Source organism: Phodopus roborovskii, unplaced genomic scaffold (assembly GCF_943737965.1).
Source record: "Phodopus roborovskii unplaced genomic scaffold, PHOROB, whole genome shotgun sequence".
In the NCBI taxonomy this organism is placed as follows: domain Eukaryota; kingdom Metazoa; phylum Chordata; class Mammalia; order Rodentia; family Cricetidae; genus Phodopus; species Phodopus roborovskii.
In genome coordinates, this window is record NW_026126744.1 from 1,914,665 (window position 1) to 1,933,733 (window position 19,069).

At 32.1% G+C, this 19,069-nt stretch overlaps 1 protein-coding gene across 2 annotated transcripts in view; it reads left to right on the plus strand.

Annotated features, from left to right (window-relative positions):
- The window catches only part of Hgf (hepatocyte growth factor), a 61,927-nt gene extending 44,389 nt beyond the window's left edge, over nt 1-17,538 (plus strand). For both annotated transcript variants that reach the window (XM_051174914.1, XM_051174915.1), the window contains exons 11-18: nt 1,019-1,152; nt 6,466-6,504; nt 7,452-7,548; nt 9,106-9,180; nt 10,185-10,331; nt 10,851-10,957; nt 11,081-11,226; nt 13,931-17,538. In XM_051174914.1, coding sequence (XP_051030871.1) covers nt 1,019-1,152; nt 6,466-6,504; nt 7,452-7,548; nt 9,106-9,180; nt 10,185-10,331; nt 10,851-10,957; nt 11,081-11,226; nt 13,931-14,098 — 913 coding nt within the window. In that variant the 3' untranslated portion in view covers nt 14,099-17,538. The remainder of the gene's footprint in view (nt 1-1,018; nt 1,153-6,465; nt 6,505-7,451; nt 7,549-9,105; nt 9,181-10,184; nt 10,332-10,850; nt 10,958-11,080; nt 11,227-13,930) is intronic.
- Nucleotides 17,539-19,069: the final 1,531 nt, after the last annotated feature.

A 19,069-nucleotide genomic window follows, 5' to 3' on the forward strand; every position in this document is an offset into this window, starting at 1 on the left:
ACATTTCAGAGGAAATTAGTGAATTACTGAGTTGCATAGTAGCATTTTTGTTTAAAAATGAACTACTCAAGAATAGACAGTGGTGATTGAAAACAGCCTTTGGTTCCAACACCACCTCTGTTATTCACAATATCCATTTACAATCAGTAATTTTCTCTTGGATTCTTGATGTCTCCAAGCCTCCCTTGGAAGGTTCATTGAAGATTGTATAAATAACAGTAAAATGAAGCATATGGGATGTGCACCATCTTCTGTTCTAGTCTAGAAAGTGAACCTGCGTCTGGAAAGATGGTCCAAGTTTTCATGTGCAAGTTCTTTCCAGTAGTAATTAATAATACAAAACACTTGTTTACAGTTTTTAGTGACAAGCAGAATTCGCCGTGTAGAATTTGACTTAATATTCCTGACTCAAATGCAAACACAGATGTTATAAAAATTGGCATAATCTTATAGAATAACAAGTTTTTTTTTTTTTAATTTTGAAGTAAAAGTTCATGTACAAGTTGCAAATTTTGTTATGTTACTTAGGTACCTGCCAGGAAACTAATTTGTTAGTATTCAATGAAGAAAATTTAGAATGTAATTGGAAATTTATTAATAACTTTCTCATTCATTGAGACAATTATGTTGCTAGTGGTGATTTTTATGCATGAAAAATATGAAGAAGTATTTTCCAGTAGCTTGTGTTTTCTACATATTTTATATTGTAATCTTCAATATTTAACTGTTTTGATTTTAGATAGTGCTTCTCAAAATTTTTTTTCTGCATCACATTATAAACATTAAGTAGAAGCAAGATCTCAAAATGTCTCACAATTTTACATGCTCTAATTATGAAGCCTTATTTTCTATTCAATAAACTTATAAATTCAAAGTGTTCCCCCAAGCTATGAGAGCGGTAGCCAAAGCTTGTATTGAAGATGTAACGAAAGAGGTGTGTCAAGATCATATCTTCTTGTAACTATTTGCTTCTCTTGGCTGGAAAAGACACTTCCTAATGCCTAGCTTGTTTTTATAGGCATATTTTCTGGGAGCCAGATGCAAGCAAGTTGAATAAGAATTATTGCCGCAATCCTGATGATGATGCCCATGGACCTTGGTGCTACACGGGGAATCCTCTTATTCCTTGGGATTATTGCCCTATTTCCCGTTGTAAGTACATGTCATGTTCCTTTTCACTTGGAATATTTCAAATGTACTGCATCTCCACTAAAACAACTTCTTAATCAGAGCTTACAATGATGTAGGAGGAGTCTGCAAATGATTTTAAAAAATGAAGCTCTCCAGAGAGCAATGCATACAGTTCAGTCTGTCTCCTGTTTATTTTCCTCCCCTACCTTACCGTCTGGTCTTTCCCCTCGCCACTGATCCCTCTCCTCCTGTTCCTTATGTTCCCTTCTCTTCCCTGATCCCTCTCTGTCTTCTCTTCTAGAATAGAAACTATTGTACTTATTTTACAGTGTTCCTACCCTAAGACATTTTCTACTTAGAAGAAAGACGCAGTAAATTGTCCTGTCATTAGTATGTTTGGAGTTAATGGTTCATCCCAGCACCAACATCACCTCTTCATCCTCTGGCCACAGCAGAGCTCTTAGTGAACTTTCTAATTCTGCAAGGGAATTAAAATTAGAATCTAATTCTGTGAGAAGACCTGAAATCTTTAGCAAGACATTAAAGCACATGGAGATTCAATGCTACTTCTCTAAGTGAAAGATAATGTCTTCAAAATGATTAATGCTTCATAAAAAGTGTGTCGTATATTCCACATTTAATGAAATATACCAATAAATGGAAATGTGAGAATTCAGGAGAAAATGACAAAATCAGCCTTTTAGAATAAGTATAGTTAATAAAGAAATTAAAGGAAAAGGCTGAAAGTTCATGAGAAACCATTTCTAAATATCAGATGGCAAATGGTAAAAATGATTGCTAGTACTCTGTATTAGTGAGCATAGGCAATGCTATCCCAGTGCTACACTGGTTTGTGTAGTGGGAAATCATGTAGAGAAGTAAACTTAGATAAGTCTATCAAAAGCAACACTAATACATATGTGATTTACTTCAAACATTTTGAGGGAGTCATTGTAGAACTCCTAGTTCCCTTGATATATTTACTGATGGCCAGAAACATTTTTCTCCACCAGTGCTGAAAATCAGAAACACATTCAGATATGTACAGTGTCTTATCACCAAGAAAAAGATCCTCCCAAATGAAATTGAATATATCATATATATATATATATATATATATAATGTATATGTAGATACATGTGTGTATGTATGTGTATGTATATGTACGTTGAAATAGAAATATGCTGTGCATACTTTATTGAGTAAAATGCAAGTCAGAAAACAGGTACTAACAGAGTGCTTTTCTAATCTTTCAACATCTCTAGTTTATAGCATGCAGGTCTACTACATCACCTTAAAAGTTCACACTTTGAGGGATGGGGAGGTGGCTTAGTGGATACAAGCACATACTTCTCTTGTAGAGGACCAGTCCCTCATTGGGTGTTCAAGACTACCTTTAAACTCTAAGTTCAAGAACATATACCACCTCCCACTTTCATGGGCAACAACACTACCTTTCCCTGCACCCCCCCAACTATATACTTAATTAAAAAAAACAATGGAAATAAATCTTTTTTTAAAGATTGTAGTTTTATAATTTCAGTAAGAACTTTATTTTAAAAATATTTTTCTTGCTACGCACATCAGAAGTGTTTTAAGAGTAGCTGCAAAAACATACTCACTTTGAGAATATTTCAGGGACATGAAATGGATAAGAAGATACAAGCATTTTGTGAGCCAACTTGAACACCTGAGTTGAATACCTAGACACCATGGTGGAGGAAAAGAAGCAATTACCGTACCTTGTCCTGTGTTTATCCTATATATATATACTATGGTGTGTGTGCCCCCTCCCACATATATATATATATATATATATATATATATATATATATATACACAAATACACAAATAATACACTTGAAAACAAACAATTGCATTGAAGAAATAATGTCATTTAAAAATGTTTAGCAAATACATCTATAATTTTTGCAAAAATTAATGTTGAGTTGGAGAATTTTTCTTCAGTTACCTGAAAATGTAATCTTGTTTCATAAAATAGGAAAATTAGTTCTAATAATAAGTGAATTCTTAATATATTTGCAGAGGTTATGTTTTTGTTATTAAATTTTTATTTCCTTTGGTTATAGTCTTTCAAGTTAATTGATCTTTTCTAATTATACATATTTTTCCAAGTTATTGATTTGATATATCCTAAAAATTTCTCCCAGGTGAGATAACTTCAATTTTCAAAAACTAAAATAATCTACTTTCCTAGAATATAAAATATTTAATTTTTTTGTAGTTCTGGGGTTCAAACCCAAAGCTTACGTGCTTTTACTATCACAATCCCACTGATATCCACCCCACCTCCCCTTTTTTCTGAGCATTCATATTACTTCATTGCATTTTTAAGTGACATGATATGATTGAGAATAATAAAGGCTTATATAGTATACGTCCATGGAAGGTTAAAAAAATTATCTACCTTCCAAAGTAGATCATAATGATTTCCCCATTAAGTCTAGCTCAAACTTGAATAAATGTATAGATTGGAAGAATAGAGGGTTTGTGGCTTGGTTTAATCTTAAGGTAGGCAGCACTCATGATTTTCAGGTTTTCAAAAATAGATACTCAACTGACTTCTGCAAACCAAAACTCAGCAAGATGCTGTTGTAAGATTGCTGGTTTTGTTTTTAAAACTCTTACCAATAACTCACTTTTACTTCAATATGTACTGAACATTAATTTCAATAAATATGTTTGCACTGTCATTTCTCCAACTTATATTTACAGCTAGGATTTATTTACATTTTCTCCCTGTTGAAAGGCTAATACAATTTATCTTTAGGAGATTTGAGTTCTTATTATTTATTTAACCTCAGAGACAATATTCATCATTTTTGCACTCTCACAAAAAATGCAAAGATTTGTATTCTTTAAAATTACCAGATAGTATCTAGCATATATTGTGGTGTGATTTATCAAATGGGCAATAACAAAGAAATGGCTGTATGTTTTCTGTATGTATGTGCACACATATTTGACGTATCTTACATAAATCGTATGTATTATGATTGTAGTTGTTCATTTCAATTCAGATTTCATTAGCAGTAAACCAGTTGTACAGCTCTAAGTCAAGCTGCCTATCCTACTTATAATATATATTCTGTATTTTCAAAATTCTATAATGAAAATAACATTTTACTGGGCTGTTAGTAATAGAATCTGTAAGAAAAAAAAAAACCTGTTTTTATTTATTCTTTTGTAATGTTTATTGTGCTGCTAGTACATACAAATGCTTATACAACATGTTAGTAGTAAAAATTATATATACATTGTTTCTTTACCTCAAGTGTTTTACAGTATGGGGGAAACAAAAATTAAAAACTATAATCATGTTGTAAATATATATTCATATTAATATATAAAATAATGATGAGAATATGGATGTCTAGATGGAGACATAAGGTATATTCATAATCTTTTAATTTTAGCTGCAAAATTTAACTATAGAAAATGAGGTTTCCTCATGTGTTCTATAAGAGCCCAAAAACTGTAGTTCTGTCTTTTCAGAGGTATGCACTCATAAACCAAACCAAACCAAACAAACAAGCACACAAAGACACACTTCCAATCTTTTTAAGTAAAACTTTTATAATTGGTAAAATTGTAAAAGGATTTTCTTCATATTTAATTTGAATCATGAAAATAAGATTTGCAGTCTCTATAAATCATATTTGAGTTGTGGGGCAGGTGTAGCTAGGAAAGTCAAAGGAAGAAATGAGTGGCTAGTGTACAAAAGTGAGCCAGAAATACCTAGAGAATAGTTTCTCAGGGTTCTTCTTACAGTATGTACCAAAAGAATTTACTTACGATGTCCAAAAAAACCCCAGAAAATTACTATCCCCAGAATCTGGTTTTACATGATATTTCTGTTTATTTTTAAGTGTGAGACTACTGAACTAGAGTCATCAAAATAACTCTTAATTATTGTTAAGCCATTAATTACTAAAACTTCAAATATAAGGCTCCTATAAATCTTTCAAACTAAAGAGACAACTATGAAGTTGTGTAACATCGTATTTAATGTGGAATTGACTATAGAATGCATATTTTAATCTATGTTGTGACAATATAAGGGATGACTATCAAATTATTCAAATATTTCAAGTAATTAATTAGAGTAGACCAACCCATATCTTTTCTGTGTTCGTGGCTATATATATATGGCTTCAGTGCTTGCTTCCTTTTATTAAGGACTGAAAGCCTAGGCCTCAGTAGGCTCCAAGGGACCATCACATAAAGTAATGATGAAATTTATGTTTGCCTGTATCTTTATCCACCTATAGTACCTCAACCTGGAACATGAACATAAATAAAAACCCTTTAGTGTACATTAATTCTCTCAAGTACTCTCATAAATAACAATCACATTTGCATTCCAACGTTGTCTATGTGTCATTATTGTTTTGTTGCTAGATTATCTGAGCTCAGGGCATTTCCAGGGATTAACGGCCAGCTGGGTCTAAACCGTGCCTGGCTGAACTCTAGATCATCAATTCTGGGAGTTAAGACATTAAGCCCCAGGAAATGTCTTGTGTCTCATTCATTACTGTTCAAGTACTTCTAAAATCCTAGGATCCTTTAAGCCTTTCTTTATGCAGCAATTAAACCCCAGTAGAGAGTTCAAGGAAAAAGAATAAGTCATGAGAGTTCAGGTAGAGTTATATGTAATATCTAGTATTTTCTTTTTACCATATTTTTTTCAAACATCTGGAAAAGCTAACTTTTGGCATATTCTATCAACAAAAATAATTATTTACACCCATTTCTGCAGAGATGACATTAGCTTCTATTTTCTAAATTCTTGCATGGGTTAGGTTTCTTGATTCTTGCATCAGGTATAAATATAAGTAACTTTTAGCAAAAAAAAAGCCAACAGTTCCCATTGCAGTGAAAATAAAACAGTCTGTCTTCATGGTGTCTGCTCAAACAATGATGAACGTGAATACTAGTGTATGGAATGGCCTTGGTGTACTGTACTGAATATCTTACAGAATGAGATAATCTCTTGTTCCTGTTTGGAATCTAGTCTGTTAAAGGTCACAAAAAAAAAAAAAGAAAGAAAAAAAAGGCCTTCTCACATTATGTAGTGCCAAGAGGCAGAATCTCACAATGATAAATGGGAAAATGGACAGAATTATTCAGAAAATTTCTATTATGTTTATAACTTATTTTGATGTCAATAATGTTAGGAAAATTTTCACTTTTAGTTAATTAAATGTCAACAAATTATCATGAGTAATTAGATTTCAACACCATGGTTTGATTTTCTATAGATAAATAAGTACACATGAAATATAATATGTATCATAATATTCATTTTTGCAGGTGAAGGTGATACCACCCCTACAATTGTCAATTTGGACCGTAAGTAATATTCAAAATATAAAATATAATTGATTATGTGTCACAATGGATTCATTATTATCTTCATAGAATAAAAAAAGTTACAAATAAATCTGTGAAATATATGCAAAGTATTTAGCACTATAATAGCATCCCCTCTAAAGTAAATGTATTTTTTTCTATTTTATTTTTAAATTATTGTATATGTATGTGTGTCTGTAAGGGAGTAAGTACACACTGATGCATAGCTCAAGGAGACCAGAAGATGGTGTCAAATGTCCTGGAGATGGTAGCAAGTTACCTGATGTAGGTGTTGGAACCTGCAAGATCTATACTTACTGAACCATTTCTCTGGCCTGTATTTGCCTTCATTTTAAAAACTGTATTTCCCTGATTATAGATGTGAAATAGTCAAAGGAACTCCATATGATTTTGAAAAGTGTATTTACACACTTTTAATTTGGAAAACACCGTATGAAATGAATCACATCTATATACATCACCATCCAAGAGATGTGAAAATACTTAAGGCAGAAGTAAAGAGGGCAGGGTTTGGACAGTTTCATAACTTCTGAATTCTGTTCAGCCTTAAAGCTTTTCTCCAGCCCTGTGGTCTGTTAGGTAAGAGATGATGGCATCTGAGATAGTGACTTCAGCCTCAGAATAAGGGTCTGGTGAGGCACTTGTTTTCTTGTTTGTTTGTTTTTGTTTTTTTTTTTTTTCACATACTTCCTAGGCTGAAAGAAGTTATTCAAGTATTTTGTTGTTTATGAAAAAATGGGGATGGCAAGTACCATGGCGCTGGTAAACAACTTTGGTCTTTCTCCAGTGTTCTTTCAGGACAATCATACTAGTTACATCTGTCTAGTTATCAAGGAACTTAATAAAAATACAAACCACTGAGTAATGCCTTAACAAAATGTTTTATGTGGGTTTTTCTTTTGTTTTTGTTTTTGCTTTTTTTTTAGATCCTGTAATATCCTGTGCCAAAACAAAACAACTGAGAGTTGTAAATGGCATTCCAACACAAACAAATGTAGGATGGATGGTTAGTTTGAAATACAGGTAATTATGATCACTAATCACAATATTATGAATATTTGCAAAAGCCAGTTTTCAGTTTAAGATTGCAAGAGGACTGTGTCCTATACAACACAATAATTTGGGAATCAAGGACTGATATGTGTACTTCCAAACTGCACACTAGATTGTATAATATGTGCACATGATAAACTTTGTTAGTTTTAACAGTTTTCATTAACACTGATTCTATGTGACACTGCTTATAAAGTACTGGAAGAAAATGACACAAAAGACCTATTTATACCTTCATGTCACCATGATAGCTATGGTACATACCTTAATTTTCAAATCTAGGATATTTTAAATTTATGCTTCAAGATGTTTACAATCACAGAAATGACATTTTTTGTGTGTGTTCAACATCACTGAAATGAAAAATACAATTTAAAATTGTTTTATTATGGGAATCAATTTCCTATCATAATTATTGTGTAGAAGTTTTAATACATCCATTTCTCAAAGGTCTTAAGAATTAATAACATGATCTGTGTAAAATCAGTATGCAAGTTATATCACAGAAAAGTTTAGAACTATGTCATAAAAATCAAATAACTGACTTATATTGTTCATATCCTATACATATTAGTCCACAGAGCCTTTTCAATCCAAGTTCTTAATAACCACAGCTGTTTGGTTATTTTTCCAAAATACACACTGAAGGGAATACAAGTTAAGTTTCAATATGCACTGTCATCCTCCTGTGTGGTAAGCCATAAATAACTGTCCCTTCAGCTTAGAGTTTCAAGTGTTGCCCTCTGAAGCCCAGAGCAGCTGTTCTCCTTGGAAATGTGACTTGTGGAAAACTGTATTCTTTCCATATTTCTGCCAAAAAAAAAAGAAACAGATTTTGGAAATCATCATCTCAATGTAATAGTTCTTATTCTTCTGTACAATTATTTTAAAATTTCCTAGATGATTTATGTTGTAAGATTATTTTACTTTCATAAGTGAAGAACTATAGTAGTTCTTACAATTCACAAATTTATCCAACCCCAGTTCCTTTTTATCACACCAAATCTAAATAGTCAGGTTCAGTATAAGGGCCACACAAATAGCAAACCCCCCAAAACTACTAAATAATGGTCGAGGAGAAAGGGAATGGCATAAAAGAAAAAATAAAATAAAACATTGCTACCATTGGATAGTTTTTCAGAGTTGTTTAATGAAGTCTCAAATTATCATTTTCATAGTCAAATACTTCTACAATTTATTCATTTAAGTTATTCTGTATTTGAAGGATTATTGTAGATGATCATACACATGAATAAATGCATTGGGAGTATATTCTGGTGTATGGGTACTATATTTTCTATTGTAAACCTGATGCCCTAAAACTTAGTCCCCCTGTGAGAACTATCATGGATGCCACAGTGCGTAGACACACTGGCAGGCAGAAAAAAAGCACTGCTGAGTGTTGCTGAGTAGATTTTTTTCATTCTTCTTGACAGTTCACTTATGTTTTTCACTATTCGCCAGACTAATTTTGTTTTTTGTTTTTCTGTAATGATATTACTTGATTTTCTTTTTTTCTTTCCACAGAAATAAACATATCTGTGGAGGATCCTTGATAAAGGAAAGTTGGGTTCTTACTGCGAGTCAATGTTTTCCTGCCAGGTAAGTTAATTTTAAATCAGCATTTGTTTGGGGCATTTTAATACATCTTCTATTTTGATTTTGTTATTTAGCATTTTTTTTGTCTACAGGAATTTGCCAGAACAAGTGAACTATTTTGTTATTTTAAGTTAAAAATAAGGTGTGTGTGTGTGTGTGTGTACTTAACATGGCTGGCATGTTGAGGTCAGAACTGACTTGTCATTCTCCCTTTCTATCATGTGGGTCTCAGTCAACAAATTCAGGTCACCAAGCTTGGCTGTAAGCATGTTTACCTACTGAATCTCTTGCTAGCCCTTCCTTTCCTTTTAACATTTGATTATAAAAGCTTGGCTCTTCTATTTAGTGCTCATTCAGTGTTGAGTGTTCATTCGGCTAGTTTTTTTTTTTTTTTTTTTTTTTTTTTTTTTTTTTATGTTTGGCCTAGGTCTCACTTGGGAAGAATATTTCTTTGAATTATGTGAATAAATCTAACGTCTCAATTTCCCCTGTGCACTCAGTGTTTCCAGAGAGAAATACTTCCGATAATCAGCAAGCTTTCTCACATCTCTTTGTGTGTAGAGACAGCTTTAGGACCAATTGGGGAATAATTTCAAAGGCAATGGTATCAGCAAGGATAAGTAGGCTGTGCTTAGAGCTCACTTCTTAATTCTCTTCATACCACATGGTTTTTGTGAAAAATTTCAACCTTTAGTGATAAACCAAATATGTACACAGCTGAGAGTAAACAAAATTTACATTCAAATTATAATTCATGTAAAGAACATGAGGATTTTATAACAGGTGTCTTTCTGTATAGCAAGTATAATAAAACATTTTATAAAGAACCTAAGAATTTCTCAAGCTTTCTTTAGTACATATGTGGTGTTCAGAATCTCAGTAATAAATGTGTTGCTATACATTATTCTTTGGCTCAAAATTTATTGTGTTTATCCTTATAATTTAAATGGAAACAAATAATAATCTATACATATACACTATAGCTTGTGTTTTAATTTTTTACTTAGAAACAAAGATTTGAAAGATTATGAAGCTTGGCTTGGAATTCACGATGTCCATGGAAGGGGTGAGGAGAAACGCAAACAGGTCCTCAACATTTCCCAGCTAGTCTATGGACCGGAAGGCTCAGATCTGGTGTTGCTGAAGCTTTCTCGGTGAGTTTCTAGACAAGATTTTGTATTTTAATGAAATAAAATTGAAACATTGTTTTTCAGCTGAGTTTCTATTTTACTCATATGTAGTTTTAATATCTCATATATCATGGGTATATATGTGTGTGCATGTGTATATATGTAGATGTATAGTATATAGTATACATATATAGGTACATATAGAGTAGAAAGTGACTACATATGACTTTTTAACAGCAATAAGTGAATTTGGTACAATATTCTTACAACCTTAAAATTGAAGCTTATTAACAACTATTTGACTCCCTAAGAAAAAAATCATGGTAATTTTTTTCATGGTGTGTATTACAGACTATGACTAGTAAATGTCTCCTTCCTCAATAACTTATCCCAAGCTTTGCTCTATAATTAGGTACTCCTTTTTTCCTATTGTTTTAATAACTAAGATTCTCTTGCATCTTAAATTTGCCCATGGCATTGCATGAACATGTTTCTGTAGAGTTGTATCCCACAGAGTACTCACACTCTATTTTTTCTTTTCAGGCCTGCGGTCCTGGATAACTTTGTCAGTACAATTGATTTACCTAATTACGGCTGCACAATCCCTGAAAAGACCACTTGCAGTGTTTATGGCTGGGGCTACACTGGATGTAAGCTAATTTATAAAACACGTGGGAATAGAATAGTTATTTAACATAGAAAACCTTCCTACTTCTTGGTTTCCTTGCCTTTACTCGTTGCTCACTAACTGTGTATTTTCTATGCTGTCCTAGTGATCAACTCGGATGGTTTATTACGAGTAGCACACCTGTATATTATGGGAAATGAGAAATGCCGTCAGCATCATCAAGGGAAGGTGACTCTGAGTGAATCTGAACTGTGTGCTGGGGCTGAAAAGATTGGATCAGGACCATGTGAGGTAAATTAATTAATTAATAGATAGATAGATAAATAAGTCTATCATTGAAGGCTGATGCAAGAAGATTCTAAGTTCCTGACAAGAGTTTGCTTTAAAATCCAAACTAAAACAAAAATATCTTAAAAGCCAATGACATATTTTCTTAGATGTTTTCTGTTTATCTTTGCAAATCCTAATATGTGTATGCCAACCCATTCTTAGAGAAGAGAAGTATAGAAAAAAAAAAAACCTCAATTTTTGTTCATTTCTTTTAACTGACTAGTAAGCCATCCCACGCTTCATTCACAAAACACAGTCATGACATTTGTCTCTACAAAGAATATTATATAAATTGCAGAAGACTTAGAGGAAGCTGTTCCAGTTAGAAGTATGCAAACTAGTCTTCTAGTTTTTTTATAAATGGCTTCATCTTCATAAGTTTCACTGGATGAACTCTATTGTTAATATTGGGAGATACATGTCTGGTTTAAAGTTCTTAAGGGTGCTGTGGGTAGAGTATATTTCTAAAGAAATTTTTAAATTTTTAATCAAAGGTCAATGTAAGTAACTTTAATAGTGTGATTATTTTCATGCATTAAGCAACTTTTCCTACAACTTGGCACAGTTCCTGTCCTCGTTTTACACAGACAAGCTGCTAAGATATCATTTTAGATAGATTTTGAATATGAGAAGCATATTCTTCAAATCTCATAGCTGTGAGATGCTGGAATACTTTATGTAGTGAATTCAATAATAGCATGATATTGATATATATATTGATATACACTTATGTCCTAAGTATAGGATATATGCATACTAAAATGTATATATGGCATATACATCTTTCTCTGGAATTTTATTCCTGATAAGTATGTAATTTTTGAGTTATGGAGGTTTTAGGTAAGTTTAGAAAAGGATTGTTCCTTTCTAGACAGTGAGCATTATTATAGTATAGTGAGAAATATTTAATAAGGAAAAAAAGATAATTTTTAAGCCCAAGAGCTCAGGAGTTTAAAGTCAGGCGGGCTTGTGGAATCCTCTAGAGGGAAATGTAGGTGCTTCCCCTGCTGAATCAGCCATCATGTGGTAGCTTGCAGAACTGCCTTCACCAGCATTATCTACCTGTGCAGTCTGAGTTGCCTTATTTTATCCTTGAAATTTTGTCCCTATAACTCTTGTTTGCAATTTCTGTACTCACAGAGAAGAATTAACTTTACATTACTTTCATACTTTCCACAGAGACAGTTGTCATCCCAAAGACTCACATGTTTACATGTAACCTCTCTCTCCTCCCCGCCCTCTCTCCTCTCATTCCTCCTTTCTTCAGCTCTTTGCATCTGTCACTTGGTTATTTTATCCATTGAGAATATTTGAAGAGAATGACCCTAAATTTCTATATGGTAGAAGTGGCAGAGAATCTACACAAATTTTCCAAAGAAAGTAATTTTGGAAAGTACCTGTCAGGAATCACTGGTATATTATTTATATCTCAATTTTATTCCCTTATGTGGGTTTGTATATAAAAGGTGTTGTTCAAAAAGGGATTTTTGTACTGTTTGACATTAGATTTCAGGTCTACCTTAATTTCCCTACCAAAAAAATATATCAATGTCTCCTTTTTTCCTGCCCACAATACAGGAATTACATTTATTTAATTTTTTAAATTTTAGAGAAAAATGAAGATAATGTCAAACATTTTTATTTATATAAAGATGTCCAAAGCTAGTCACTGTGTTCCTTTTTTATGTGTTTGTATGAATGCTTGAATGCTTATATGTACCCATGTGCATGCTTTGCACCCTTGGAAGCCATAATACAATGTCAGGTTCCCAGTAGCTGGAGTTACAGGCAATTGTAAGTCACCTTCTATGGGTGGTGGGAACCAAACATGGGTCCTCTGAAAGAGTCCTCTTCAGTACTGAACAAGTGCTCCAGCTCTATACTGTGTTCTTAAGTGGCTGCGAGGCACATAAAAATGGTACAACCCAATGGTAATTGTTAGATATACAAAGGTGTATGGTATGAATAAATGCATATTCAATAGTTAACATTTGTGTATTAATATGTATATATATATATATGCACAAGTTAATCTGTGTTCGTTTGTCATATTTTTATCTGATGATATAATAAAATATTTAAATTACAACTATATTAACTACCAGTATCAACTATGAATAGAAGGATATTTTATGCTTGGCAAAGTAATTTCCAAATTATATAGAATTATTGTTTTGACTATAAGGATTTCCTGTTTAAATTGTTAAGACAATCTTTTGGAGGAAGGCAAAGAGTGTTTTAGATAAAAGAGAAAGTTTAATGAAGCTTAATCATTAAATCATATGATTACAAGTAGATTTTCTCTATATTTTACAATTCTATACCCTTACCAAATGTTAATACTGAATACATGAATATTAACAACAAAATATAAAATTGACATTACTTGGTGGGGGAAGATATTGAGAGGTGGCTCAGTTTGTTAAGGCACCTGTGTCAAGCCAAAAGACATGAGTTCAAACCTCAGATGGAAGGAGAGAACCAATTCCCACAAATTGCCTTCTGACCTCCACATGTGTGGAAACATACACAATAAAATGTAAAAAAAAAAAAGTGATATTATTGAATTATTATATCCTTTAGCTGCAAGTCAACAGTGGATGTTATTGAAAAATTAAGGCTTTTTTTGCTTCCAAATTAATTTTCTGTTGTTCTTTCTTCTTAGGGAGATTATGGTGGCCCACTCATTTGTGAACAACACAAAATGAGAATGGTTCTTGGTGTCATTGTTCCTGGCCGTGGATGTGCCATCCCAAATCGTCCTGGTATTTTTGTCCGAGTAGCATATTATGCCAAGTGGATACATAAAGTAATTTTGACATACAGGTTGTAATAGCCATAGAAGAAGCCAGTCTTTTTGAAGCATCCATCAATAATGAGGAATCCAGAGACTTCAAGATTAAAATGTCACCTAAACCAATTCTAAAACAACTACTTGAGTGTTGTGAGTGTTCAGATACTCATTAATATATACGAGTGTTTTCTGTTGTTTTGTTTGTCAGTGTTATTTTGTAAATGTTGAAGTGAATTAAGGTACCTGTAAGTGCAGTAACATATCTCCTGAAGATACTTGAAAGGATTAAAAAAATGCAAAAGTATAGTTGCTAGATGATAAAAGATTTAAAGGAAACGGTTAATCATTCTACACTGCTTTCCAGGTTAATATCTTAATGATGAATAAATCATAAGTTAAATATTATTTTAACTCCACCAAAGTCATTTATACCTTGTGTCTTTAACTTTATATTAAAACATATTATGCTTCATATGGCAAATGTTATAGTTCATTAATTTTTTTCCACAACATATACCCTATAATACCAGCACACAAACATCCTTTTACAAAAACACGTGACCATAACACATGGCTGAGAACACATACAGCACGTATTACAATTTAAACCATGATGTAACTAGTGTAGTCTCTAAATATTTTGGATGTATGTGTCTATATTTATTCTAAAATTTAAAAATTTTGAAAGGCCAGTGGGAATATTCAGGAAAGGTACAAGGTATAAGTGATGACTCTGTACATATCGTATATGACCTCCACTGGAAAGTATGTAAAGTCAGGACAGGACCCACAGTATAAAATATTGACTAGCCTTGATGTTTATTTATATTTATTATCATAGTTATTTTGTGTGCTTTCTAATTCCTAAAAAACAGAAAGCAATTGTGTATTTGTATTATTTCTTTCCTCCAAATTTGGGCTACTTATTTATGCAGGATAATGGTAGATCTATAACATTCAATTTTCAAATGTGTCTTAATGAAGAAATTTAATGGTGTCTCTGCCTTAAAAAATGTATTTATATGAGTTAATATTAAAAGTTGCTGCTGTGATTGGCTCCTAACTCACTCTTACTAATTTATAAAATGATTTATTATAAAAAATACCCATGTTTGCAAAGCTTTGTGAATAATCCCTCATTAAATTTTACTTTGAAATACTTTGGAGGAAAACAAGAGAAAATACTTCCTAAATCTAAAAATTCTTAGCCTTTGAGTGATAGGAAAAAATATGAAGTGAAAGAGTTTTTCTAAATTGTTTCAATTAGTTTAAAAATTACAAATGATTTTGAAAAAACATCAGATATGCTATAAAGACAGTATCATCTTTTAACAAGCCCTTTCCTGAGTACAAGTAATATTCATTTAAATTTTAAAATCTATATGATAACATTAAAGTTATATTTATTAATCTACTTTCAATGACTAGCTGAGAATTATATATCCAGAAACAAGATATTAGAAAGTAATAAGAGAGCTTCCAATTCTCAGTCTTCATGTATCAATCAGGATTATTAAAAGTTATAATTTGAGTGTTGTGAATTCAGTGTTCACATTTTTGAGATTGAATTCTTTTAAATTATCTTCAGGCCAAAGATTTAACCAATGCCCTAATGCATCCTCAGAACTTCTGGAAGTCAATCCAGAAGTTCTTGCACAAACTGTAGCATACGTGTATGTGCATGTTTGTGAATAACTTAGGTACTGTGTTGATAAACAGCAGATACAGAGAGACCTTGTGAATTGCCAGTCCATATCTTTTTACATTCATTACATTTTTCTTTCTCTTTTGTAACACGTCATTTTAACAAAACAGAAATTTTAAAGCTATATTATTAAAATATTAGAGTGCTTTTCATAGCTTCTTACTGAATTGTCTAAATTTTAGTGCTATGTGTAAATTATATTGGTAAAGCTGTTATGATAATTGCAATACTTTAACATACTGACATTTTACAATACTTCTTTCAGTGTATTTTTTTGTAATTATCCATGGAAAGAGAAATAGAATTTACCTAGAACAATATGTAATCAACTGTTCAGATACTTTGGAATCAGTGTTTCAAATTTTATTAAAAAGCAAACAAATGTCATTAAGTCACCAAACATGGCTTGTAAAGCAACTGTCCCCATGAGGTTTTCTTTGAAATAGGCAAAACGGATAGCAATGATAGTGAACAAGATCCATAGTGTCGTACTTATTTGAAAAGGGAATAGTTAATTTGTAAACAACACTATGTGTGGGATGATTTTCTATGAATAAAATTCAAAGGAAAAAGAGAGAAAATTCAACTTATCTATAGATCTATGTTATATTGTGTTGTGGACAAGAGGGCCATTTGAATTATGAGCTTTCATGGTTGGTTTTGTTTTTACTGAATAACAGTTACACACTGTTGTAATTGTAGACATTTTTTTATGTCTGCAGGAACAGAAGTGTAAAACTAAAATCTTAGTCATATGCTTCTGCTGTGCAGAAGGGTGATAATTCTTTTGTATATTTCTTTAATGTTATTTTAAAATGTAAAGTAACTTTTACCAATTTGCTGTGGGCAGGTCCTCAGTATTATGGCTTCTAGTGAGTCAGTCTCTACTAACAGGATCTGGTTTGCTAAGTGTTTCAATCTACATGAACGGGAAACACTGGAAGACAAGGAAAATAGTAATAATGGCATATGTTAGCAAGGCTGTATTTCATTTATTACTGTGGATATTTCTTACTGGTACCAAGGGTACTGTGCAGAGTACATGTTCCAGATACAATATCCCTGAAAAAAAAAAAAAAAAAAAAAGCACTGTTAAGAACTGGGAATCACTGTCAGGCATTTTCTTTTCTTTTACAAAATAAATACTGGCTTTGTAATATACAGGACATGAAATAGAAAATTTCAATACTATCTCATGCTAAGTAAAAGCAAAACTTAAACTGATTTACTGAAGTTCAAAAATAACTACTTCTATCCATTGTATTATGTAGCCACTCATTTACATTTACAGAAAACTCATAAAATGAAAGGGCTTTGGGTAAAGACAACATATTTGCCTTTTTATAATTAGTAATTTGCAATTAGTCACTCTTCACAATGAAGTCGAAGAAAGAATGTATGTTTTAAAATTCAACTGAAGTTTGTACCAGAATTTATTAGTAAGAACAAACAAACAAATACAACATTGAACTATCCCAGATCCTTAACTCTTGACAGTGGCGCTTTCACATAGGTTAATTTCTGTTTGCACGGAAGGCTTCTGTCTTTCAGGAGCGGAAAAGTGAATCCTGTGGGTGTTGCAGCTTGTCTGCCTATGTAAATAGGACAATGAAAAGCTGTCGATTGAGTGGGAGAGCTGGATGCTAACGCCAAAAAGGAAACACTGTGGTGATGGCTTGTATTATAAATTCTCTGTAGTTAATAAAGTTGTTATTTTTATAACCATAATTATATTATTATTCTTAATAATAATAAAATATTTTACCAAAATGTCTCCTTTTTATTTTACAATTATATGCAGAGACAAATATATTACTGTCCTGAAAATTTAAAGTGGCAAGCAGCAACAATACTTATTTAATTGACAGGAATGATACACATTTTATTACAAGTGGTACATAACTTCTGTATAGTGCTAAGTAATAATCACATTTTCTTCTGACTTCTTTCATGGTATTGTCTCCAAAAAACATTAATATGTATAAACTTTAATATCTCCAAGAGTAAATTAGGATTATGTTGTCATTGTTTAGATTTTCTTGGAAGCTACTAAGCTGCATTTTGCAACTATATACAAAATGTTATGTGTCCTTTACTTTCTCTAACTTTCTCTATGTTATAAAATTATTTGTAAGTTTTAATTAAATATGGCATCCTTACAGGATGCTCAATAATTTCTCAGTACATGAGAGTTCAAAGAATTTATTCACTTCACAGTACAAGAGCTAATTATTACCTTTCTAACCAAGAGCTCTGTAACTCCACTGATTATTTCTAACTTTACCATACTGTCTCTCCCCCAATGATTATCAAAGTAACTAATCTTACATAGATTCTAACTTCAAGTGATGATTATCTATAACCTGAAAAGCATAGTAAGACAGCTGATCATTTTAACGCTTAAAGTAGATATTCACCTATTCACTAATGTCAGTATAATATTTTAAATTGTATACAATGAACTTTTAAAAATTCACTGTATACTCTACAATCTATCTCATGTATTCTTTCAAGTAAAGCGTCAAGAAATCTTTTAAAAAATGACATTTGCAAAGTTTCTCAATAAGAGAGCAAATGTCTTAAGTAAACTCAGAAAGTTTGTATCCTTAAACAGCATTGCTTCCTCTTCTGTATTGTGCTGTTCTAAATAATCATTAAGTCTTAAATTTTTTTAGTAACTGTTTTTTACATGTTTAAAGAATGATAACTCATCCATGGTCTCTTACAGAAGTTCTTAGAGCTACTTTTATTGAGTGGTTAGTATTCAATTTAATTTTTAGTTGCTAAATTAAACTAATATTTTAATGTGTGCTTTAAAATATTTTATTTAGTATTTGAGAAGTTCATACTTGTATACAATATATTTTGATCATATTCACTCATCCTCTCACATCCTCCTGAATCTCTTTGCCTCCTTCTTCCAACATCATGTCATTTATTATGATTCGCTGAGGCCTATTAGTTCTGCCTGTATACACATATATGAGGGACAGTCCACTGGGGCTCAGTAATTAATACCGACTTGTCCAAGACCCAAAAGAGTCATTTCATATGAATTTCCTCTGTGCTTTGGTCCAGAAGTCCTGTAATGCTTCTCTGTCATTCATCTCCTAACAACGTCATCCTTCACCTAACCAATTTTAAGCTAGCTCTCCACACCCCTTTAATCAATGGCAAGCTTGTCATGTATAAGTCACAGCATAAACTTTACTATAAACAGCTCATGATCTTCTTGGTGTTTACATTCAGAAATGTCTCTGTTGTAAATGTCATTTATCTGAGAAGAAAGTCACTACAAGTTAAAG